At 44.5% G+C, this 27,159-nt stretch overlaps 1 protein-coding gene across 6 annotated transcripts in view; it reads right to left on the bottom strand.

Annotated features, from left to right (window-relative positions):
* Positions 1-27,159, bottom strand: part of RNF212B (ring finger protein 212B) — a 1,495,999-nt gene that overhangs the window by 1,193,851 nt on the left and 274,989 nt on the right. For all 6 annotated transcript variants that reach the window (XM_078641360.1, XM_078641359.1, XM_078641361.1 and 3 more), the window contains one exon: positions 5,507-5,581. In XM_078641360.1, the coding sequence (XP_078497486.1) occupies positions 5,507-5,581 (75 nt within the window). The remainder of the gene's footprint in view (positions 1-5,506; positions 5,582-27,159) is intronic.

Genomic DNA, 27,159 nt, shown 5'->3' with positions numbered 1-27,159 from the left:
GCGGCCCTGAAAAAGTGACGGGCGTCCAGTTGCATGTGGTTACAGCAGAGCCGGGAAGCGAGGCAGGGCCTGCGGCCCTGAATAAGTGACGGCGGGGGCGGGGCAGCGGAAGCCTTTGATCGTAGCTTCAATTGTGGATGTGGCAGCGAAGCCTTTGATGTGCCAAATGCTGCTGGCAGGGGGAAGGATCGTGCAAGCTCGTCCACGAGGAGCTTGTCACGTGATTCTATTTCTCGTGAACTGTTGGGAATCCGGCTTGAAGAGAGCCAATCAGCTGCCTGAATAGAGCCTTTGGGGAAAGAGGCAGATCAGTGACATAAGGGCTCACCCCTGTTTTCTATTTCTGCGAAATAGAAAAGGGGCGAGCCCTAAACAACAATTGATGGACAGAATGCAGAACAATGTCACACATTCACCCCAGTACAGAGATCTGGGCCTAAATCCATAGTTATTTTGCTCACCATCCTATTCCAGTTGGAACCCAGCCATGTGCAGAAAGTGTTACCGATGGTAATTAACTTGTTCATCAGAACTAGGGTACTGTAGAACACCTCATACTTTTGCTGTATCTGTATTTGTTTTGAGACCTTGGGGAGCCTCATCCACATCTTTCCTAAACAGGGTGAAGCCATCAAAAGGGATGGCTTGATTTTGGCTGAACTTCAGGACAGAAAGCTGTGGATCTTAGCAAGCTTTGCCTTTTCAAAACAGGTCCCCTTGCAAGCAGGCAAAAACCTGAGTTTGAGGCATCCATTGCTCCCTTCAGGAGAAGTGTGGCTCAGGGGTTAGAGGCAGCAGACCCGGAAGCTGAGATCGGTCCTGGACCAGGGTTCGATTCCCCGCCTCGGCGGGGTCTTGGGCTAAAAAATTCCACGGACTCGATAATTCTCGCCCCGGTGCCTCCTCGACTCACGGGTTCACACTCTGCGACTCTGGGCAATAGCTTGCTTAATCTCCACAACTCCACAACGGCCCATTGCTTAATCTCCACAACTCCACAACGGCCCCTCGTGGCGGGATGCCTGACTTTCACCTTGTGGATACCCTGCTATCTCACAAGGGAATACCAGGAAGGGTTCCCTAAGCAAGCGCCGGGAAACCCACTGCGGGTAGCTGTGCGCTATATAAGCTCAACTACATTTACATTTACATCAGTGATGGCTGCTGAAGTAGTTTCTCCCTTCTTAAGTACAGGTTAAGCAGTGTCTTTTCTATCTCAAGTTTGAGGTCAAGTAACGGTGCAATGTCATGGCACATCTGGTGATCGTAACATCCCAAAATTGCCAGCGCATTGGCTACTTTTGTAGAAGTTGCTACCAGTGAACTAATTATTTGGCCCAAATTATCAATACATCTACTAGCCATGTCTGGAGGACCAGAGGATGGTGTAAATGGTCTCTTAGATAGCCGATGTTATCACTGAGTTCGGTTTTGGAAGCCCAGTAAGACAAAATGGTGTTAAATCTGGTGCTTTATACTTTTTCTTCAGAAGTGGTACAGTTGCTGGAATGGTAGCAGGTGTCTTCATTAGTTTTAGTATGGTAGACCTGAAAAAAATCTCGGATTGGTATGGATTTTATCGATTTTCAAGGTTGTTCTTTAAAGTTACGGAGGGAAACATTGCTTTTCTAATGATGTCATCTGCAGGCTGAACCTCTTGGCAGCATTTCCATTAAAGAATGAAATCAGTATATATCATCTTATGAATCCAGTGGATTGAGCATGTTATTATAATCCTTTGGAATGATGAAGTCATCTCCTTTATTAGTACCTCTACTTTTTCCTTGTGAAAGTTCTCCTTCCTCATCTACATTCGAATTTACAGAATTAGCCTTACGTTTGTCATCGTCCATGTCCTCACGAGTTGGAGGGACAAGCTGCCTACTGACTAGCCTGAGAGATGGTTCCCTTAGAGTTGGAGAAGATAAGCAAGGAGGTGTAGATGGCAAAGAGGCAGCTAGAGGAATTGAGATGGGGACAGTAAGAATTGTAAGTTGAGGAGGCTGACCCGCTGGAAATGTTTGAATCAATCTTTGGAAAGTTCTATGATGTGTTGCAATGTAGACATAACATTTTCCACAGGTACTTGGACCACCTGTATGAAGGTGAAATATAGGGGTCTGAATTATGAGGTACAGAATCTTGCTGGTAACCATTATTAAAGCTAATCGGGTAAACCCAGTATTCCGCAGAACCTGGGATGTTTAGTGGAATGTAATAAAAATCGGTTCGGTAGGGAGTGTTGTATTTCTTCTACATTAATTGTTTGAATGCCTCTAATCCATAGGGCTAGCAGGAATAACATCAATACAACAGGTATTTACTAATTGTTACCTATGAGTAAGCCAAGACACTAACAAGGTATGGATTTAAGGCACTGTATATTATTCTTCATATATTGTGAAATCTTACAAATAGTGACATATCAAAGGCACATACAGGGCTGCTGTATAACATTTATATAAACCAAAAAACATGACTGAAATTTAACAAAACTGTGATACAAAAAGAATGAGAGACAATTAGAGATGTTAACATACAATACATAAATTATTCAATATGGTGTCCAAAGGAAACATATATATGTTGGAGCAGATGTCCTACCTTGCTTGGATATGTAGTCTGGTCTACATATCCACCTCTGTTTAACCTCGACGTTTCGACCCAGAGAAGAAAATAAGTTACTTACCTGTAACTACAGTCATCCAGTGTTGGTATTTTCCATAGATTCACATGCCTGAATCATTCCCCGTCGTCGAGATGGGAGTCCCACTGTAAAATATTTAGGCAGTGCTTCAAACACTTCATAGGCTATAATGGCCCAGGGCCATCTAAACAGTAGCCTATCTATGTCCTTTTTAAAAAAGGACCAAATGTTGGCCTCCAGGTAGTCACCTGTTAGCACCCTCTAGAACACTCCCAGAAGCGGCAAGTTCTTCTCAGATTTTCTAAGCACAAGTGGGAAGTAAGGGTCCAAAGACTAACGAGAACTGCCTCCAAGGAGAGGAGGGTGGGTTGCATGTGAATCTGTGAAAGATACTAATACTGGATAACAATAGTTACAGGTAAGTAACATATTTTCGTATCCAGTATTGCGGTCTCGTTCATAGATTCACATGCCTGAATCAAAATAGCAAGCAGTACCCTAAACTGTACTGTCATTAGAGGAAGGTGGAAGACTTAACTTTTAACTCCCAAAGCTATAGATGTATAACAGTAGATGTTTTCAGTGATTACATACTATACTTTAAGATGCATGCACTGAAACATTCTAGCAGGATAAAATTGTAAAACAACTAAGGCTGTGCTAAACCTTTAAAGATATACAATGATTCTGTAGTAATTACCCAGAGCTGAAGTAAAGTCAACACAAAGCTTTATTTCATTACATCGGTAGATCCCACAGAGAGCGAGGCAAGTGTTCACCATTCACTAATGGAATCCTCAACTGTGTCATACCAACTGTCAAAATCCTCAGTGTCGAGCCAGGGAGCAGCGTGAGCGGTGACATAACAGTGAGTCCACGCGCAAGGGGCATATATCTCTTTTCCTTACATAGGGAGAAAGAGAAGAGGGAGAGAGATAGAGAGAGAAAAATGGAGAGAGAGAGAGAGAGAGAGAGAAAAGAAGAGAGAGAGAGAGGAAGAGATAATAGGAGCAGTGACCTGAATCTAACAGGCAGTCTCATGTCCCTCACGCTTCTTCTCAGAGTACTATGAGGAACATATTCAACACATTCAACACAAGAGGTACTGGGATTTACACTTACAGACTTTCTTCCTCCAGCATCCAAACTTTGTGGGGTATTGTCAGGCACCTGGGTATCGACCCTTACAACTTTATTCATGTTCCTCCAGTTGCAACAATTCACACGAACAGCACTCCCACAGATTTTGTCAATGAGTACAGGTTCACTGAACTTTGAGTCACCCTTACGTACAAATCCTGTTTTCTTTATCTTAACTACGTCAACCACAGCAAATTTCTTGCAAGCAACGTGTTTCCTTTTGTCAATGTACACCTTTTGCTTGGCCTGAGAAGATTCTACTTTGTTTCTTACCATCTCATCTAACTCTTGTGCAGATAATCTGTTTTTAAACCATTTAGACATCCATGCTGCTCTGAATTCGGAACATGCTTTCCTCCCTTTGAGCAATTAAAAAGGTGACATACCTGTGGAGGATTGTGGTGAACCACAGCATCATTCTGACAGCAACAGGTATGACTTTATGTGTGAGAGCCCACCGTATACAATTACAAATCACTCTGTTTAGCCTTTCTACTAAACCGTTAGTTTAGGGGTGACCGTCACAGCATCACTCAGCACCACCTCAGCACCAGGGCAGAATCTCCTCAGCATCACTCAACACCACCACAGCACTACCTCTGTATCAGCATGGCACCACCACCGCATCAGTGCACCACCACCTGCAAAGCACAAACGGAGCACCAGTGCAGTCCCATCACAGTCTCAGCGCAGCACCACCTCAGTACTAATGCATCACCACTTAAGAATTAGTGCAGCACCAGCACAGCACCAACTCAGCATCACTCAACACCACCTCCGCATCACTCAACACCACCTCCGCACAAGTACAGCACCACCTCAGCACCATGTCAGTGTAACTCAACATCACCTGAGCATCAGCACAGCTCCGCCGCAGTGCCAGGACAGACATACTGGAAGACATTGTATATGTTAATTTTTTTTAATAGGGTCGTTCGTTTGTACATAATGTTTACTTGGTTATATATTAGGTAAAAAAATGCCTATAATTTTTCAACATGCTGCACAGCAGCCACACTGCGCTACAACATAACTTAAACACATTGGCAAAGACAATAGCTCTGGCAAAACACTTATAAGGTCCCAAAGGCGAGACCTATTGGCTATGCCAATGCTTGTTTTAACACTGTTTACTGCTATAATGTACTACGAATTCCCAGCCTGATGACGGGGAATAATTTAAGCCTGTGACCATAGGAAAGATCCAATGTTGGAGAATCACGGTTTTCAAGCTAGGGCTCTAACATGCTAGCCCTAAAAAAACATTATTGGGCCAGAAAAATACTAAATAAATGCCGTAGGAAGGCAGTTCTTCAGTTTAATATAGCCGATTGTTGTGCCCACACTCTACTTTTTGGCAAACTGCAGGCCCTAGAAACAACAAAATGTTGCATTACTCCTGTCAAGTTTGTTTTCTCACCATAGCACCAATGCAATGGAAAGAGAATCAAAGACAAATATTAAAAGCATTCACAAGGACTAATATCAGTCCAGATGGATACCACAAAGTCACTGGCACGGCCAGGAATTGCAGAGAGTTTTGGAAGCATGTTATACTAAAAACCCTCAAAATTCCTAGTGCAGTAGTGCTCTGCTGATCTTTCAAACGATCAGTAAAACATGTTCTGAGACTCTTCCAAAGGGCGGTGACTAAGGCTGAACTTACTAGATAAGCACTGTTTTGAATCTGGAGTAAAATGTTCTTGTTAAAGCACCCACCTGTCCAATGTGGTCAAAGTATTTCTGTGCAGTCTCCTTCAGGCCTTTGAAATACATTTTTTCCTGTGGCTTCAGCTGCAATGGTGAAAAGAAACATATAAGTGTGGGAGGACACATAGCACCAGACAAGCAAGAACATGTTAGAAAGACAAATTGAGCTTTTTAGTCAGGCGTTTTTTATAAAGCACTGTGTGTTGCCCTGCTGATAATTTAGAGCATTGGTTAACTGAACCTGATTTTCAAGTTGGGCTCATTTTCAAATACCACAAACACCTTTGTGCATCTCAAAACCTTGACTCACACAGCCTATTCATGAAAAGCTCTGTTATTATCTAAACCAAAATATTCACAATATTTTGGTTGTCAGGTTCTGAATGAATAATCACCTGCCTAACACTACAATCAAAAGGTCTAATACAAACAGGCGAAAAAGTGACATACCTATAACTACAGCTATCTAGCATTGCTACGTTTCATATGTTCACATGCTTAAATTATTCCCTTGAGCCAGTCTAGGAAACCTCAGTAGTTACTCTGTTAGATTTGGGGGTCTCTAGTTGGCAGAGGTAGGTACCTTTGACCAAATAGGGACCCTTACGTCTAGTCAGGGTAAGCGGCTACACTTCTAAATTAACCCCTGCTCACCCCCTTGGTAGCTTGGCACGAGCAGACAGGCTTATCTCAGAGGCAGTGTGTTAAGCATTTGTGAACACATGCAGTAATATAATGACAGCACGACAGATGGACACCACACAGGATGTATATCAAAAATTAGTATTTTTATATAGATATAACACAAGATCATAAATGACATAAATCCACAATACTGTACTTTAGAAGGGTAGAAATAGCTTAGTTCACTTTAGATGGTAAATGCGACACTTTACATTCAGTGTACCTTTGGATGCGTAACGCTATACAAACAAAAGAGTTGCAGGGAAGGTGATGCGTCGGTTCCTTACATGCAAGAACGGGGATACGTTGCTTCCTTACTCCGGGGGAGGTGATGTGTTGGTTCCCTACTGCTGCGTAGGGGACAGGGATGCGTTAGTTCCTTACCAGAGCGGAGGTGATGCGCCGGTTCTTCTACGCGTGGGTAGGCGATGCATCGGTTTTTTACTGCGCTTCTGTGGCGGTGCGACTCGCAGTGCCGCGATGCGATGATGATCCAGTGCAATGCAACAAAAATGGCGTCTTCTTCTTGATGCGACAACGATGGGGTGATGCGTGCATGCCCGATGGCCGTGCGAGTGACTCTGTGAATATTCTGAGCCACAACAGGCCCTGCGACACGCTTCTCCGGCAATGCGACGGTGTCTGCTGCTGCCATGGCGAAACTTTTCTCCAGTGATGTGTGGCGCTCTCGGTGATGCGATGGCGACAGCGGCGACACCGTTACTCAGTGTTGCGACGTCCGCGGCTGCAGCAGCGACACGATTCTTCTCTGTGAGTCGCGCTTCCAGCTCCCAGCGACACTCATCTTCTCCGTGAGTCGTGCTTCCAGCTCCCAGCGACACACAGTCTCTCAGGAGGCCCAGCACAACAGCAGGCACTTCAAATTTCCAGCAAGGTAACACAGGGGAACTGGTTGGTGACGTCTGTTAACCCTGAGACTTCAGCAGGAGGCAAGCTCAATTTCCAAGCCCTTGGAGATCTTCTACAAGATGATGAAAGTTGCACAAAGTCCTTTCTCCTTTCTTTGGCAGTCAGACAACCCCTGCAGGCCAATCCCCCAAACAGCACTCAGCTTAGGGATGGTCTCCTCCTTCAATTTCTCTCTGGCTTCTCTCCTCAGCAAAGGTTATTCTTGTTTCCAGAAGTGATCTTAAGTTCTGGGGTCTGGTCCCATCTTTAATACACCAAATTCCTTTGTCTCTGAAGGCAGAGAGTGTCTGTGCCTCGTCCAAACCAGTTCTGTTCAGTCCTGGAGCACTTTGTTGACAAGAATCCTTCTTTCCTTCGACAGTGTGGGCCAGGTACATCAGACGCACAACAGGAGGTGGAGCCAGCATTGTGGAAGGCAGGCACAGCCCTATTCAAGTCCCAGGTGCAACTCCCCCCACCCATCTAAATGCAGATAGCTCTATTCAACCCTGGGCTGACTCACCCTGTGTCCTGGAATCCCCCAGCCCCTGTCACTCAGATCCTAGACAAGGAATACACAACCTAGCAGAGGCAGGCTTGGATAGTTAGGCAAGACAATAGCTACTTTCTAAAAGTAGCATTTTCAAACACAGAATGTTGAAACCAACTTAACTAAAAGATGTATTTTATCATTCCGAGTTCAGGCATCCCAAACTTGAATGTCTACCTAGTTTCCTGAGTCAGTTAGGATTGTAAGATGTTATAATCAAACTGCCCATTCTGGCATACGGGGAACAGGTAGCCTTGCAATAGTGAAAAACGAAAATGGCTGTAATTCACTATTAGGACATGCCAAACATCATGGCATGTCCTACTTTTTACCTATAATGCACCCTGCCCTTTGGCCTACCATAGGAGCGACTAATATGCAGAAAAGGGAAGGTGTAAAGATTGGCAAGTGGGTGCACTTGTCCAGTCAACATGGCAGTACCAGACGGCACACAGGTTCTGCAATGGCAGACCTAAGACACACTTTACAGGCTGCTTCTGTGGGTGGCACAACCAGTGCTGCAAGCCCACCAGCAGCATCTGGTTTACAAGCCCTGAGCACTGTACTAGGGTCTGACAAATAAACTAAACCAGCCAATCATGCAGCCACTAATCCATACATCAATTTACCATAGGGAGCACTTGCACTGTGGCACTGAATAGCAGTGGCACAGTGCCCAAAGCATCTATAACCAGCAAAAACACATGAGGCAACAGCAAAAAATGGAAGGGAGACCCACGCCAATGGTCCCAGGTCTAACCCAGAATGCTAATCACTGTTTTTGCTATCTTGGGTGCCTTTTGCTAAATCTTCATAACATTTCTTCCACATGTCAAATTTCTGTCCCTTTTTCCCCAACGTCCAGGGGATTTTAAAGGTGCCCAGGGTTTGGGGACCCTAGAAAGGACCAAGGAATTAGTCAAAACATGGCTACACTTTGTATTTTGGGGGCATGTTTGCGAATGACGGGGAAAAGAAAACTTTTTTTTTCTAAATATGGCTTCAACAAAATGTTTTCTGTGCTTGGACTACCATCTTAGCTTTCAGGACCAAAGGTAGTTGCAACACAACCCCATTTTTTTACCAGTTTTCGCATTTTTCTAAGAGGTAGTCAATTTTTCCTAATGAGTGTGGTGTGAACCTATTTGCAGGTTGTGGTGGAAATATGTGCAAAACCCAGTGCTGATACCCAAATCTATACATTTTTTAAAGTTAGCCAAAGTTCTGAATTTCCCAGGGAGCCATTTGTGTAGCTACCTCAAGGGTTTCCTGAAGGATACTAAAATCACTAACTAGCCAAAATAAAAAACAAAATGAAAATGAGTAGGAAAAAACGCAATTTTTGACATTTTTATCTGCAATTTCATTTGATGATGGCCTATTTACAAAAGCAATACGCCATTGGGTCCGCTAGACCCTTTTCTTCTCAGCAGTATATAGAGTTTGTAGATTTCCCAAATACACAGGATACCCAAAGCCAATAACTAAGCTTCACTTTACAATGATTTTTCATTGTATACCAATTAAACAGCAGTTCATTTGACAATTTATAAAGAATAATAAATGGGAACAAAACAAACCTATGTATTTCTGAAACGTACAGAGGATACGAGTTTAGGAACACCTCTGAATTTGGAGTTACCCACGCTATCATGTGATTCGGAGGGTGTAGGAGGCTGGCTAATTATGTAGTGTACCAATGTAGGGGTACACCATGCAAAAAGAACAGACGACTCTTATTGGTTTACAGGGGCTTACTTTAATAATCAAAAGTGCTCTACTCGTGGTAGTGTGGTTGAGCAACTTAGGCTTATCAGAGGGGAGTGTTTAGCATGTGACGTTGTCTATAGCTCCATTTGGCAGGATCAACTGATCCACCTAGGAATGGGCCATGAGGCCCTGCATGCAGAAGATATGACCCACTATCAAGGCAAGAAAGTGCCAGATTGGGCAAGGCTTATTGTATACCTGAGCCACCTTGTTGGTGGAGGCCAAGTTCAACCCTTACAACCCAAGATCCATACTATTTTGGACCTGGAGGCTCCATCAACCCAAACTCAATAAATGAAACACACGCAAAAAAAAAAAGAGAAATCCAAAACAAATTTAGAAAAATAACAGACTTTTATTTAGTTTTAGACACAAAGATCTTCGGGATCAGGGAAGTACCTTAGGTGTTATAGTTTTTAAAGAAAAAACTGAAAAATAGCAAAGCTGTCAGATTTGAGGCATGAGCCTCAAACGCAGTAATGTTATCCTAAGGGAGGAACAGACATATACTGAAAACATATATTAACATTCAGTTTTAGAAAGTGCCCTTTAGGATTTAAAGTGCTTGGAGCCCAATGTCCAAAGTACCCACCAGCAGTTTGGGTTTACCTGCCCTGGTGTGTCCGGGAGGAGAGGTATTCTTTGCGATGGTAGCGTCAAGAATGGTTAAAATTTAAAGGGACCTGTAAAAAGAACAGAGGCTAGTCTGGCAGAACCCATAGAAGGGCTTGACTCGTTAGGGTCTCTGGAGCGAGGGGACGCAGTTGGTTTCTGTGAACCCGGGCTGTGGGGCTCGGGTGTAGAGGAGTTTGGCTGGCTGGCCACTTGCATTGGAGGCTCTTATGGTACTTGGGTTGACCTAGGAAGGGAAAGAAAACAAGGCAGCAGGGCCACTCTCGGTGTAGGCCTCATCAGACCTGAAGTCCCTCGACGGCAGATCAGTTTTTCGGTGGTGGTGTCCAGGCTGGACACTCAAGGAGCCTTGGTTGCGCCAAATGCTCAGGTACCCAGGGTATTGGTGCAGGAGCCTCCTGGAGTGTCTAGTGTCTGGAAACTCATTGGAAAGAGAGGGCTGATCTCTCGGAATAATGGCCACCTCCTTCTGGTGAGAAGCTTCCTCTGTGAGCCTGATGGCCGGCAAAACAAAGAAGTGGGCAAGTGCAGTCAGTGTCTGCAGATGCACTGGGATAACTTTGGTTGGCAAAGCACTGGACAGTCCTCTCAAGACTTAAGAGGATGTAAAACTTTTTGGACAGATTGTTGCAATTGCTGAGGTTCTAGCAGAACGGCAGGGTTCAGGGTAAGTCCTCAGTTCACACAGTGACTGCTCTTCTTTGTCCTTCTTCTGTTCCCAGGTAGATGAATCTTATTTCTTGGTGTCAGGGGGACCCCTATATACTGAATTTCGGGTTGTTTAGGGGAGTGTAGGATACTTATCCGTGAGGTGACTACTCCACTTATATGACCACTTCCTGTGGAGAGTGGGCATATTCATGATCCAGATATCCTAATTTTACCAAATCCAAAACAGTGAAACCCTTTTTATGTTTTCCACTTCAGGTGGCCCACCTTAGTGGTGTGCCTAGCCTGAAAGTGCAACACACCTACGATCTAATTTCCCACCTACTCTGGTGCCAAATGGGCCCAAGGGCAGGGGGCATTCCACAGGTTTGGGAGGGGAGCCGCTGGTGCATATCAAAGGTGGCAGAGGCATTGAAGCCTCTGGCCTTGATATGCTAAATCACTAGCCATCCTGCTGGAGGAGGTGCTACCACCTTCCTCTGGAGCAGGCATTGTTTCAGGCATTGTTTCTGGCTTTTGAGAGCGTGGAGGCAGGCTGGACGATACCAGTCAGCCAACAGACTAGAGGACTAGTAGGGTTTCAGGGGTACCTCAATAATGTGGTAATAAATCTGATACTGGCATCATTATATATTTATTGAGAAGAGGTGTTTGATACCAAACACAATTATTTTCAGTGAAGTAATTATGTAGTTGGGTAACTCATAATGACCAGTGGCCATTACATATACTTAAGATGGCTTCCTGATCGCTTGCAGTGTCTTAGTAATTGGAACGAGACATCACAGGGGCATTATCTGCTCATCCAGAAGAGCCCTCACATGTAATATTATGCACCCTGCCTTAATGCTCCAGGGCCTGCTGTGAGGGTGACTTACATATGAGACATGCAGTGTACATGAGCATTGCACACAGAGAGTGTGCTATTTTGTGTTTTCGGAAGGGCTTGCAGCCTTTCACACATCCTGCAATTGCAGTCTTTGTGTGGGTCCCTTTGGGTGGCATAATACATGCTGCAGCCCATAGGAACCCTCTTTAGTACCCATGTTCTGGGTACCAAAGGTAACATTTACTAAGGACTTACAGTGGTGTTAAAGTCCTTGTCAACTGGGGCACAATTGAGCATGTTTTTAGATAAACTGCACTAGGGCCTGTTTAGTAGAAACCCAGTGCTTATCCAGTTAAGAACATCAGTACAAGTGAGCAAAAAAGTGGGGGTAATCGTCAAAAAGGAGCACTTTCCTACAGAGAGCATTTTGTTAAATGTTTTATTTCTTGCACACTGGCTAACATTTGGAAGCCAAAAAGGCAGAGAAATCCAATTAGATATAATACATGTTCTAAAATCCTGTGCTCCCAAATGTCATCTTATTAAAACAGTACCCCACTTGTGTAGCTGGGCCCAGCGCCTGAGACATGCTCCAAAACCTGACCTGGAGAAAGCATAGTTCACCTAGAATAATCCATATGATTTTTACAATGTGGGTAGCTAGGGATTTTTGGCTTAGCTAAGTTGCCACCCAGGGAAACCTACCATAAACAGACATGTCTGTTAACTAGATATGAGGAATGTCCAGTGAGGTGTGTCTTGTGTCACTCTCACAAGGTTTTATTAACTAGAAGTCCTTGCAAACCAGAAGCCCTTGCAAACCTCAAAATTTGATGACAAACACACATTTTCCTCACATTTCTGTGAGGGAAACCTCTGGAATCTGCAGAGACACATATTTTCTACCACCCAGAATTCCCCGACATCTCCAGATAAAAATGGTACCTCAGTTGTGTGGGTGGGCCTGGCGCCCACAACAGAAAATGGCCTAAAATGCAACAAGTACACATCTAATTTTTTCACTCATAACTGACCATTTTTTGCAATATGGGGAAATGTGGATTTTGGACCCGAACTCAGTGGGCACCTATGGAAACTTAGTAACAAGAACATTTCTAAAAGCTAGACACCTGGGGACTCAAGGGTGGGGTGACTTGTTTGGATTTAACCACGTTTCTCTACCCATAAGCCCTTACAAACCTCAACCTTTGGCTAAAAACACACATTTGCTTCAGTTTTATGGGACGGAAAGTTGTGGAATCTGTGGGGAGCCACAAATGTCCTACCAAACAACGTTTCCCTACATAAGCCAATAAAAAAATGCTTGTGTGGGTGGGTCTAGCACCTGTGACAAGAAAGGACCCAATATGCAATGTAGAGCCATCAACATTTTCCATCGAAAAAGGGACCTGATTTGGTAATGTGGTTAGCTGCTGTATTTGGGCTCAAGCTTGAGAGCCACCCAGGGAAACCTACCAAACCAAAACATTTCTGAAAACATGAGATCTCTCAGGGAAGTCCAGGGTGCTTTGCAATGTTCCCTCTAATTTTTTTCCTCTGTGTGGGTCAGTGTTGTGTCTCTGTGCTCTGCAGCCAATGCTATGTGCGCCAAGAACCGGACCGCGCATATGAGTGCAGTGACAAATAGCAGTGCAAACATCACTGCAAACTTTTGCTTAAAAAATGAAAATACGGTGCATTCCACACATACAGCGCCACATGATGTCTCTTAAGGCAGGTTTGCAATTTACATACACACACCTTGACATGAATTGGTTACACAGGCAAGCTCACTTCGGCTTTAGAAAAGCACAGGACTCCAACAGTGGTACCAACATAAGATTTCACTAAAGATTCTCAACTAAAGCTCTGTTCGTAGGGTGAGGAAATGTCGGTTTAGTGAAATATGAAGTAATTTGAGTGGTGGATATGTTAGTCAGTTATTTGGATTGAGAAGGGTTGGGAAGGGTTGGGGAGGGGTGGGGAGGGGTGGAAAAGGGTAAAAAAGGTTTGCATTTATCTAGCGCTTGTAACCCTGATGGGGTGTTGAAACGCTTTATTGGCGAGTAGCACGCTACTCTGGAACCCATAAAGGATTAGTAGTCAGTTAGTATAGTGGAATATGGAATTTGAGAAGTGAACATGTTAGTCTGTTATTTTGATTGAAAAGAATGGTGGAGGGATAGAAGAGTGAAAGATTTTTTCTTTCTTTTTTTAGGTTATAGCAGTAGGAGGAGGCTTTTAGATGAGTAAAAAGGGTTTTTGGAGGGGAAGAGACAGAGGAAAGAGTTTAGAGAGGTTAGTTTTGGGGGATCGGTATAGTAAAAAAGAGGAGAGAGTCTATGAAGGGTTATTTTGAGGATCTTAGTAGTGATATGGGGTTTGGGATAAATGAGAGAGTGGATGTAGAGGCTATATTGATAGATGTATAGGGTGAGAGATAGGGTAGTGCATTGGAAAGAGTAGTAGAAAGTAGTTTGAGATGAGTCAGAAAGTTGGACTTGCAGATATATTGAGATAAATATAGGCTGAGAAATAGGGTAGTGCCTTGGAAATGCCAAATTAGAAAAAAGTGATAAATATATAGATCCATAAGTACATTGAAAGTATATAGATGCATAAAGGAGTTAAGAATATGTATATTAAAGAAGTTGATAGAGGTACATGATGAGAAATAGGGTAGTGCATTGAATATGCTTTTTCGGGAGAAAAGTAACAGATACACAGATCCAAGTACATGGAGGTACATAGATGCACCAAGGAAGCAAGTATATGTAGACCAAAGATGATTTTTCTTTCTTTTTTTTTTTTTAAATCAACATAATTATTTTACAAGTTTATACAAAGCAATACACACAGATAGGTACATATCTTAAGTGAAAATAAATGCTTATATGCAGAGGGATATGATGTAAATTTCTGTTTGGGTATGGTGCTTATGTGGGGAAGAGACAATTCTTGAGGTAGTTTTCTGAAGACAGGGTGGTTGTCGGTGGATCTTATGTTGGGGGGTAAAGAGTTCCATAGTTTGGCTGCTTGAACAGAGAAAGATGTGCCACCCATGGCTTTTTTCTTGTAGCTTGGGATTTTGAGGCCAGATGCCCATTTAGAGCATCTCTAAAGAGATTATATTTTAATCAAATTTTTTACCTTCTCTACAGCAATCATAATCCCTCTACCCGTGCATTATGCCGGCCGCTGCTGGGTCAAGAAAGAAGAGGGCTCAAGTAATGCCTCTGTCCAGCTCATCCTGCATGTCATCCACAAACGAGAGGATGACAGCTTCTGTAGAGTGGGCCGAAAGAAAGCCTGCTTGGCAGAGGTCAAGCCAGTTTATGGGCTGTTGCAGTGTTCAGGTTAGCAATGGTCCACAGTTTGTGTAAAAACAGTCTATTCAAAATATTCTTTCTTAGATTTTGGAAGTATTGACGGTACAGTTTGGGTGAAAAATTGAAAAAAAGGGGGGCCACTTGTCTCTAACAGTTACCTCTCTCTAGGTGGGATGAGGAAAGGTCAAACTTGTAGTCCAAATTCTGATGTAGCTCAATGGTAAGATTTTGTGACGAACATCTGTGGTTTCTATGCTGAATTACTGCTGATACTAAGTTTCACAATCGATTCAGACTTATCAGGAATACATGCTGGTAAAGTCTCTGGGCTTGTCAATCAATAGGGGCGGAAATAATATGTTATGTTAGCAATGATTTGTAAAGCGCTCGATCACCGGTTGGTTCCTTGGCGCTGAGAAGACTAGGGGGTAGCCAAACCAGGTACAGATCATTCGTAAGCAAGTGTGAATAACCAAGTGTTGAGAGACTTTCTAAAATTGAGTAGATTCATGCTAAGTCTGATTTCCAGAGGGATGGAGTTCCATAATCGAGGGGCCAGGGTCGCAAAGCTACATCCCCCTTGGTGTTTCAGCCTGAAGGTAGGCACAGTGAGGAGGTTGAGTTGGGCTGAGCGGAGTTTACATGGGGGAATGTAGTGGGAGATGCGGTTATCGATGAATTTGGGGTTGCGACCGTTTAGGGATTTAAACACCAGGCGGCCAACTTTAAATGCACAACCCTGGGGAATGGGGAGCCAGTGCAGTTTCCTAAGGAGAGGGGAAGCTTGTTGCCACCTGGGTTGTTTGTATATTAGTCATGCCGCTTAATAGTGGGGTGCTGCACTTTTCTGGCTGCACCGGCACAACATTAGTAAAAATCTGTGGACTCCTCAGTCAGCAGGAATGTAATACTAAATAAGCCTCTGTTTCAGTTGGTTTAAAATGTAATTGTTTATTTAGGAGTCCTCGGTGTGTTTAACGTTCCTCTTTTCCTTTAGAGTACAAAGAAGCTATTTTATAATGTGTAAGCCATAAATCTTTTGTTTTATCGAAGGGGCGCCTTTTAACCGGAATAAAGAAGCGGGTGACTATTTAGTCCAAATAAACATGCGGTTCTAACATATATCACTGAAGCATAGATATAAAGCACAGAAAAAGTCTCCTTAAGTAACCCACTTCTAAGTGGTAATGTATTCACCAGTGACATCATTGGCAGATAAAGTATGAATTTCAAGTCACACGACAACAACACAATTAGCTGCATAAGTATACGGTTCACAGAACCAATAAAGCAATATGTGTTTATTTCTTACAAATATAGATGGTTGAATGAATCTTAGGTGACTGCAACTGAACAAGGCAGGAGGTCGTCATGCCTGGCTCACAGAGTAATCTAATAAACCTCAATTTGAACATTACCGGTGGGGTGGCCTAAATCACAGCCAAGAAAAATAAGATACTTAGAGCTCTATTGAAGGGCTCACCTTGATGGTCATCGGTGCCTCTTAATGGGGTGTTCTTCGCTGTAGTGAACTATAGAGCTCCTCATATACCCAGAGAGCCAAGACGGATATAGAAACCCGGCAGCACAAAGTACGGCGCCAATGAATGAGGTGAATAGGAGCAAAGAGACTACTACTCTCTCTTCTTGCAAGAAATAAGTGTGAGATAGGGTAAAGTAGTAACCAGATAATTGGTAGGTGCTGTCTTTGGTGTGGAGTAGGTAATCGGAATGAAGGTCCCATGTGCATAGACACACTATTACAAGTGAAGATAAAATCACTGGCCGTCTTGAAGGGGCACTCTGGGTGAAAATGTGCATGAAATCCCACCATGCCTGTCTTCCTTTTGTTGTCATCTCGCATGCCTAACACACACAAAAAAAGGTTCCAACAGAACGGAGGACACAACTCAGAGGAACCCAACACTTCAGCGTGAAGCTCAGGGTATCGTGTTGCTGGGGCTGTCGCCTCCTTATGAGAATTCAGTTGTGTTCTTGACTGTGTTCTTTTATTGCGCTTCTAACATTAATGCAGTGTCTTCTTATTCCTCTACTTACGGCTCCGCACCATGCTTCTGCACGAGGTTCCTCCCCCACTTACCACTTCCCTCAACACTTTTTTTCCCTTGACACGGCACCATGACAGACACCACCTTCTTGACCAGGAACGTCCGTGGCCTTAACGACCACCGCATGGTGCGCCTGGTTCATGCCCACCTCACCTGGCATAAGATAGATATTTGTTATATACAGGAGACCCACCGGCTCCCTGCGACGTCCTTCAGACGTCTTTCCAGGCACTGGGTCAAAATACACTCCTCCTTCTATTTTAATTATTCTCGGGGGTGTCCATCGTACTATGCAGAGGGCTTCCATGTCAGACGTCCCAGGTAATCATCGACCCTGGGGGGCGTTTTGTGATCCTATATGGTACCCTTCAGGCCCAGCCGTTTATACTTGCTGCGCTGTACGGTTACCAATAGTGACGACCTGGACTTCTTTGCGCAAGTCTGGCACCATATTTCGTCCCTACGCACTGCTGCGCTCCTCTGGGGAGGTGATTTTAATGTAACACTGTCCGCCACATTAGATCGTTCCGGCCCCCACGCTTCCCACCCGCGCGCAGCTACACTCCTGAGTTCCATTCTCACAGAAAATTCCCTGTATGACGCATGGTGCCACACTCGCCCTGAGGCACGTGAGGGCACTTGTTTCACTGGCTCCCACTGCTGCTGGTCCCGCCTGGACCTCTGGATCACCACCCTGGATGTCCTCGCTTGGCTCACCTCTGTTGACCACATGGCACGCACCCTTTCTGATTATGCTCCTGTTTGCCTTTGTCTGCGCCTCCCTCACTCCCCTTGTTGCGTGTTCTCCTGGTGGCTTCCCCCCAATGCACTACGTGACTCGGTTTTCTGTGATGAGATACAATCATTGCGATCATTAATTATTTCAAGCTCAATGAAGGCACCGTTGACTCTCCCACCACTCTATGGGAGGGTTTTAAAGCCATTATTCGAGGGGAATGTATTTCCAAACAGCCTGGCGTTCTACTCTCGATAAACTGCAAACAGAGATTAATGCTCTGGACTCTTCTCACTCCCAGAACCCCGAACCTAACACGCTAGCTCAGATCCGAGGGAAGCTCACCGATTTCGCCGATGAGGCCAACAGAGAACTCGCGTTCCTCCGTAGGGAGGCGCGAGCGCACCGCTTTGCGAGGGCAATTGCCCTGGTAAAACCCTTGCCAACCTCCTCCGCCCGCCTCGTCCTATATAACTTCCCTTCAGGATGGTGGCCATGCTAGAACCATCTCCCCTGAGGAAATCAAAGCGGGATATACTGCCTTCTATACACAACTGGATCTGTGCCTCCGCGCGAGGTTCTCGGTCAATACTTTGACACCCTTCAGCTCCTTTGGCTCAGTCAATACTTTGACACCCATCAGCTCCTTTGGCTTGGAAACCCTCACCATCGATGAGCCCTTCTCTAAAGAAGAAATACTAGCTGTGATCAATGGCATGCCCAGTGGCAAGGCCCCCGGTTCGGATGGCTTGCCGGTCTCCGTTTATAAGTCCTTCGCTCCTTTTCTTGTCCCGCACTTAGCTGCCATGTACAATGAATCCTATGAGACTGGTCAGTTTTCCCACCTCTCATAATCTCCGGAACATCTCCTCTGTCCTCCATCAAATTAACCCAGCGCTCCCGGTGGTGGCTGCCCTGCTCGACGCCACCAAAGCTTTCGATACCATAGACTTCAGCCCGGTCTTCATATGTACAATATTATTTCTCTACACCCTTCCCACTGCGCGTCTCCGAATTAACAGTCAAATATCTGAGCCCATCTCCAACAAGCGTGGTACCCAGCAAGGATGCCAGTTGTCACCCATGCTTTTTGCCATCGCAATGGAACCTCTTGCGGCTAGACTCCGTCAGCACCACACCCAGAGAGGCATCGGCTTTGCGGATCGCGCTCTCCTAGTCTCCATGTACACCGACGATGTTACTCTTTATGTCCATAATCCTCAGGAGAACCTCAGCCCACTGGTTTGTGAGGTGATACGGTTTTGGGTCTACTCCGAAATCCAGGTGAACTGGAATAAGTCTGTGCTGTTCCCCCTCACTGACGCCACAGTGCCTTTTGTTCCGGACTACCTTTTAATGTGGGCGTCGGGCCCCACTAGATACTTAGGTATCTGGCTGAGCAGGGACGTGGACGACCTCTGGCGAGCCAACTTTGGCTGCGCTGTGTGTATTGGTTTGTGTCCAAGATTCCCCCCTGGAGCAGGTTGCCTCTGTCATTGGCCAGTTGCATAGCCATCGCCAAGATGGAGGTACTCCTGCGGTTTTTATATTTATTCTGCAATATTCCTATCCCCCTCACTGCCCACTTTTTTCGCGAAATCCGCTCTTTGCTCATCACCCTGGTCTGGGCCGGTTGACAGCCTAGAATCGCCTATATTATTCTCACCCTCCCAATGTTGCGTGGCGGCCTTGGTGCCCCAGATTTTAAACTTCATGCTCTCAGTGCCCAGGCCAGTTTTCTTCACTTTTGGCTCCATCCTACTCCTTTTCTGCCTCATGGCACGGTTGAATCCGACCTTGCTGCCCGTGGCCGCTCACGACCGCCTACTTCGCCCCAGCGAAACTCCCTTGCACCGAGATTGATACGGTTGAGACCTTACCATGGCCTGGGATGGGCTCTGTAACCTTTCCGGCTCTGATATGCTGTCTGCAAACATGATGCCAATTGCTCATCATCCAGCTTTTCCTCCTCTCCAGACCTCTGGGACGGTTAAACATGCCACCCGCTTGGGGCTGTCTACAGTGTCGGATCTCTACCCTGGTGACACTTTTTTTTCTCACTCGCTGCGGATTCCAGACCCATGGACACTCTGCTTTACTACCAACTGAGGCCGTCTGTAGGAAGCTGCACCCCCGTTTCCTCAGCCCCCCCTTGATGGCCACTCTCGATTTCCTTTATGTGTCCCCCTCCCCTCGGAAACTAGTCACTAAAATCTATGCCTTCACATTGGCGGTATCTTCCATTTCCACTGACTGGGCGCGGGTGTCGTGGGGTGAGGACCTGGGTGTCGAAATCTCTCAAGTTGACTGGCTCTATTGCTGTAATCAGATTAAATGTCTATCTCCAAATTACCGTCTGCATCTCATCCACTATAAATATTTACATAGGCAAGATGGGACTTATTCCCATTGATAGATGCATGCGCTGCTCTGCCCCTGCGGCTGACTTCTCCCACCTCGCCTGGCTGTGCCCCCAGGCCTCCACATTCTGGCGCAAGGTCTGCACTGCCACTTCTGAGATCACCTTGTTGCCGGTCCAGCCCGATTCTCTACTTTACCTCTTAGGCTTCATTAAATTTTGCCCAGATGCCTCCCGCCGCTTGATTGCCAAGTTACTTGTCCCTGCGCGGCATAGAGTCTCCATGTGCTGGGGTCGCAGGCCTGCACCTTTGGCTCGAGGATGCATCGTGCTGTCAGACTCTCCTGTCGGAATTCTCATGCCCGCCAGATCCCGCAAATTGACATATGGGGTCCACTCGTGTCTTAACTCCTAAGTATCAATCTTCATCGGCCGGCGACTTCTCCCGCACTCCGCCCGCGGCGGCCGCTAGTGAAAGTCTAGGAGCTGCTTGCCTCCCGCTTTCACTTCCATCTGCTCCATCAGCCTCTCTCCCCCACCTAAGGTGCCTCTTTCCGTGGTCCATTTGTCTGTCCTAGTGATCCCATGATATTTCTTCTCTGTATTGATTTCAAGTGTAATGTGTTCGAGGTAACCCTCGCTGAAATATATTGTATACCTGTACATGACATTTTGAATCGGTACAATCTTGTAATCTTGCTGCGCAATTTTGGTCAATGAAGGTTTTTGAAAAAATCAACAACAAAAAAGTGTTTTAAACCCCAATTGTTTTCGCTGTGATGACTGTATTAGCCATCAATGCAATTTTCATGTATGAGATGTATTATCCATCTGTACAGAGCCCTGAAAATGCTACAAAAGGCTTAGATTTGCATGTCCATCATCCAAAAGAGTATCATGAGAATGTTGCCATACAGACAATGAATGCTTATCACAGGGAAAGTAATGTCTCAAATTTGCTGGATATGTTTTAAAATGCTGGCATCACTATAAAGGGAATGCCTTTCTTGCACCTAACGTTACCATACAATGAGTCACTTGATATTGTATATGCAACTGCTTCTATGACCAATGCCATGATAATGCTGCCTTTGCAGAAATGCGTAATATAGAGGTATATTTAATAGTGGTATATATTTAAACAAAGGTTCAAAGGGTGGATTGTCAATGCTGGAAAGAAGATATATACAGAGGTGAACCATTACTCAAACATATAGCAATTGAAAGACCATTTTTGTACTGTACTTCTAGAATGATTACTGCAACAGGCTCATGTTTCTGTGGAGAGGTCTTTGTGTGGTAAACGTGAAGCTTTCATTCTTTATTTGTTAAGTTTAAAATATAAGTGCAGAGCTGTTTATCTCAGCTATGTACCATCTGAATCCTTGAACAAACAAGTGAGAAGAAGAATTAGTTGTTTTGCAATTAATGTCCTGCCAAGACACTCTGGCGTGAAAGCAATGTTTTTAGATTTTCTAAAGGTGACACGTGTTTATAACTAACTCTTACAAATATGTAACTGTGCAGGCAAAAGGCCTTAAAGCGGAGATAAGAGATTAGCACGGGCTGGCACAGCCCCCCGAATGTTTTTACTGTAATTTCCCTTTGCTGACAGACATATTGTAACTTGAAGTATAAACACTGCAGCCGTACATTGTTGAATGAATTAGCATTTTCAATGTAAACCAAAGATACTGAAAGGTAATTAAGATGCAGTACAACTCAGGCAAGCTGAAATAGTTTGCAGAATGCACTCTGTATGTTTCCGTCCCAGAGGCTGAGAGCAAATAAATGTTTGCTTCTTTAGATCACCATGACTGTGTGTGGACTATTATTTCCTCTATAAACAAATGATCTTTAACACTTTTTGCAGATACTTGTACATAAAAGTGCTGTGGGTAGAGGCTTTAGAAACTTTATAGGTTTTAGCACCCCATCAATATCTTCCCAACCAAATTCACACAGATCTTCCTCTATGAATGCATGATCCAAACATTTACACATCATCTGATCAAATAGAACGCTCTTTTCATGTATCCACGCATAGAATATGAGGTCAGTGGAAGGTCACTTAGCAGGACTATTCTCTTGAACTCACTATACCGAAGATCTTTAAATGTGTGAAAGTCAGAACTCATTTTCCACACACGCACAAGGTATTTTTTTACGTCTTTAAAGGCACATTCTTCTTTTGTCCCAGCAAATCCTTTTAGAAACGTTACAGGTTCAGCAGTTAAAGCTCCACGTTTTGCTTCAATTTTGCTAAGAGTATCACCACCTGTAAGAATATGTGCCTTGATAAGAACACTAGGCATCTCTGGGTCAAGTTTCTTGCACAGGATATGAAGGTGGATTAAGTGTCTTTTCTCACCTGTTCCATAACTTATCCATAATTCTGACAATCCTTGACTTATGAACATTGCAACAAATATAAGTAGCACAATAATAATGCCTGTGTCATTTGACAGTACAATGACTTGATTGGAAGCATTTCAAAAAGCCCACTCAACATGTGGCAGAACACGAAAGTCACCTTCCTTCAATTTGCTGTTAAGTTCCTGAACAATATGGCTTGTACCTCTTGAATATATATCTGTAGACACTAACACCTCATTGACAATCATTCCACTTGCAATAATTGAAAATGTTGTGTTCACTCAAGCATCAGCCTGGGTTTGGCGAGTTAACAACTCCAAGTTCATCTTGTTCAATGTTGATTGGTCTTGAATGTTTGATGCAGGCAAGGTCAATTGTTCCACTTGTAGGCATTTGTCTGATTCTCTTACATTCTTTGACAGACGGTTTAAGATAACTGTCAAAGACAATGTGCAGTTCTTGCAAGGTGCATACTGACTTTGATATCTGTAGAACAGTCTGAACGGACTCTCTGACGTTTTACATGGATGAAATCTTGACCATTTGCAATTGAGGCATATAGTCCACAATACCAGCACTTTTCAATGAGGACACCTTTTCAATTTGAAATTCTTGTGGTAAAAGGTTTTTTTTTAGCTCTTGAACGAGTTTGTTCTTCACTGGTTTAGTTGCAGCATCTCCATCAAATAATGCGTTTGTTGGAAGAAGTTCATGCAACAGAATGTCCTTGATAAATTCACCCCTTTCTTTTGCTACATCCATCTCTCTATAAGCTTGCAAATGTTGTCTTTTTGTAACCTCTTTTGAAGTGGGTGGTTGGACGAAACTCTTACTATGGCAATTAAAGTGTGGAAGTTTAGCTTTAGAGATTATGTCAAACAGCTTTTTCTCTTTCAATACAAATCTCTCCTGCTTCAGTTCTGCGTACAGTTTTGATTATGTTCCAGGACATCTTGTAGACCAGTCTTTAAATTGTTATCCACATACTGTTTGGTTGCAAAGTTGTGTAGTTGCACAGGCTCAGTCATTTCAGAGGGGTTTCCTTGCTGCTGCATGAAATAAAAAGGCTGTCAACATGTTTATTAGAAGGTTCTCCTCTCTTTCCCACAAGTTCGTGGTGAGGAACAATTTCACAATGCTCCATTAATTTTGAATTTGACATCTGTCTGAAAACATTGCAAATAGAAAGGACTTCATGGTATACTAACTGCCATTGAAGAACATATTCACGTTTACGTGTCTGACCACCAATTCTCTTGGAGCTTTTCTGTGATCTCTAGATCATCTGTTCCAGTTTCATATCTGGAGCCACAGCATTGAACATTCTCTCTCTGTCTTTCACTACAAAATGTTTTTGGATTAATTTTCTGTAGAGATATGGTTTTTCTAACTCTAGCTTTTTTACTTTTTCCAAATACCGGGACCCATATCTCAGGTAGTTTATGCAATCGAATTCGCAAAACACAGTAATCAGTCTATGTGGGGGTATTTATAGAGCGCACTGTTACTCCAAGGAGTGTCCAAGTGCTAAAAGCTGAAAGGGTAGCAGTGGGGAATCAAAGATTATGGGAATGAGTAGAGCCAGGTTTTCAGTTTCTTCCGGAACAGAGGTGTCGATTCAATGTTTCTTAGGTGGAGGGCCGTTTTGTTCCAGAGGGCAGGTCCAAGGCAGGAGAGAGCCTTGCCCACTGTCCACGACTTTCTAACACTGGGGGTGTTAGCTAGCAGCAGGTTATAGAAACAGAGAGTTCTTAGTGGGGCATAAAATGAGATCTTGCGTTTGAGATACTCTGGTCCTGTCCCATAGAGGGCTTTCTCAGTATCTAGTAGGGTCTTACACATTACTTTTTTCCTTACTGGGAGCCAATGAAGACTCCTCAGAAGGTGGGACACATGCGCATTTCGGAGGAGCTCAATGATGATGTGGGCTGCTACATTCTGGACAAGCTGAAGCCTGTCCAGAAAGTAACTAGGCATGCCCAGATTAGAGGCCATTCTCGTCGTCCATCCTGGATATAATCAGGGCTTGAATCACCTGTTGTCTGGCAGCTCTCAACAGAAAAAATTTAATTTTCCGCAAGAGACACAACAGAGTAAAGCAGGTGCCTACTACAGCGTTGACTTGGGCATGGAATAGCAACTGGTTATCCACTTGAACCTCAGGTTTTTCACTACTGAGCTGTTGCTGGCCAAAAGACCTGCAATGGTGTCTCAGCGCCCTTGCTGAAGAAAAGTAACTCTGTCTTCCCTGCATTACATTTCAGCTGATTCGCAGCCAGTCACCTGAAAATCGGTGAAAGGCAGGCACTCATTGACATACCAGGAAAGGGTTTGTTGTTCTTCCATGTAAACAACAGCTGTGTGTCCTCTGCATAAGGCACAATTTTGTCCCCCAGCAATTCAGCCAACGTGGCCAAAAGTGTGAGGTAGATGTTAAACAGGGTCGGACTTGAGGCTGAAACCTGCGAGACCCCAACCTTCAGCCAACGCGAGGCGGCAGATTAGGGATGGCACCAGACCTCCGGCCCCCTCCCCTCGAGCAAAGATGCCAGCCAATTCCAGGCCAGAACCCTGATGCCAATTGAGTGCAGATGAGTCAGGAGCATCTAGTGAGAGACCGTATCGAACCGGCCGATAGGTCTAACAAGACCAGCAATGCTCTCTCGCCTGCCTCCAGGCTCAGCTGAATGGAATCGACCACCTCCAAAAGGGCAGTTTCTGTACTATGGTTTGGTCGAAAGCCTGACTGGCTCTGGTGAAGTAGGCAGTTAATTTCAAGAAAGGAAGATAGCTGCTGGTTCACATGTTTCTCGAGGAGCTTTGAGAAAGCCGGGAGAAGGGAGTAGGCCTATAATTGGCATGGTCCGAGGGATTAGCCTGGGCCTTTTTTAGCAATGGAATAACCTTTGCCTGTTTCCATTTATTGGGAACCATAGCAGACGAGAGGGAGGAGTTTAATAACTGGTTCATAGATGGATTTATGGCCTGTGCTCCCAGGACCAGAATGGAAGAGGGTCAAGGTCCACTGAAGAGGCAGAATTAAGGCCTTTTAAGGCCCTCAGAGAGTTTTCGAGGGAGATAGGGTAAAAAAAAGTTCAGAGAACATATTTCCGTGAAGAGCGGTGGGCTGTGAATAAGTGTTCCCTGATCATTGCCCACTTCTAAGGCAGGGCCTGATGTAACATAACCCGTTGTAAGTGGAGGGAGGCTGGCCTGGATGGAATATATTTTTTCCTGGAAGAATGAGGCGAGCGTCTCACGCCATTCCTCAGAGGGCGGTTTCTCATTGGAAACAATTTCAGGTGCGGAGGACATCACAATTTTGAAACTTTCTCTTGAATGATTGCCTGCCCCTAGGATTTTGGCTTCAAAATAGGCTTTTTTTACTAACTTAATTTCTTTATAGTAGTTTCTGAGTACTATAATCTGCTTTGGCTGCTAAACAGTAGTTTATCCTCCATAACCTCTCTTTACGTTTACATACTAATTTAGAATGTTTTAGGTATGACGTGAGCCAAGGGCGCTGCTGTTTGTTACTACTTTCTGAAGCCAGAGCTAGGCAGGCAGACGCAATTTAGCCCTCACCAAGGTCCACATAATCGTTAATCATGCCAGTTAACGAGGGTCTAGTAGCATTAAGCTTGTTCTCGGAAGGAGTTGGGTGCTGCAGCACGAGGGGTTTATGCCAATCCATAGGAGGATTAGTAGAAGGCACACTGACATGGGGGGGCTGGGGGGTAGAGGGGGAGGTCGGAGGGGGAGTCGGATAGGGACGTGAGATACAGAATAATGCTGATTTGCATCCTGAAAAACTGACCCAATATGTTGGTGGTCCTCCTACGCTGAATGTTTGTAGGATGTTTGACGAAAAGTTAATAAAAATCTGTAAAAAAAAAATATATAGTAGCATTAAGCTTGTTACTCAGTGATTCCGATTAGATTTTTGGGAGGACCCTAACCGTGTGGGGAAAGTTGCTCTCTTTGAGAGGGACGTTACCGAGTTTAGGCCATCTGAACCTAAGCATAAGATGGTCAGGCCAGACCAAAGGAGAGGGAGGATCAGCATCAATGGGAATAAACGTAAATATTTGGTTTAGCGTATGCCCGGCCAAGTGTGTCGGGCCATATTGGTAGGCATAAGGCCCATGGCTGTGCAGCTTTCCATTAGCTATCATTTAGCTAATCACAATCCTCGGTATTTGGTTTGAAAAGTCTTTAAAATAGGATATCAATTTTGTAGCCCAGACGGCCAAAGCCCATACATCAGGATGCGGGCTAAGGAAATTTAGCCAAGTTTATGGGGATATGTCACATAGACCATTACTGAAAGCCTATCAGGCAATGATACCCCCACAAGTGCAGTAAGGAGCCGAAGTTTTATATTTGAGCGGGAAGAATAATTGGGACAGTGAGGATGGGAAATGTGTAAAATCGTTGATGTCACTGCCCGTCTCCTCCATGATTCAGGCAATCCGCTTGGAATTAGGCGTGACCTCATGGAACATACAGGTACAAGTGGCCCTTTTAAGATTTTGGAAAAGATTGGGATCCGAGGAAGTCACAAAAGTGTCACAATGGAGTAAAGAGGAGATCTTGCACAGCGACCTAAATTGGGCCAGCAGGATCAAAATGAAATTGTGCGCACTGTGTAAAAATTTAAATGTAAAATTTGACCAGGCGACACGATCGGTTGAAGCCTCAAATGCGGAGCTTAGAACAACAGGAAGAGAAATATCCAGGCAAATTGAT

This window comes from Lissotriton helveticus, chromosome 5_1, assembly GCF_964261635.1.
Source record: "Lissotriton helveticus chromosome 5_1, aLisHel1.1, whole genome shotgun sequence".
Taxonomy (NCBI): domain Eukaryota; kingdom Metazoa; phylum Chordata; class Amphibia; order Caudata; family Salamandridae; genus Lissotriton; species Lissotriton helveticus.
This window is presented reverse-complemented; position numbering and strand designations above follow the sequence as displayed.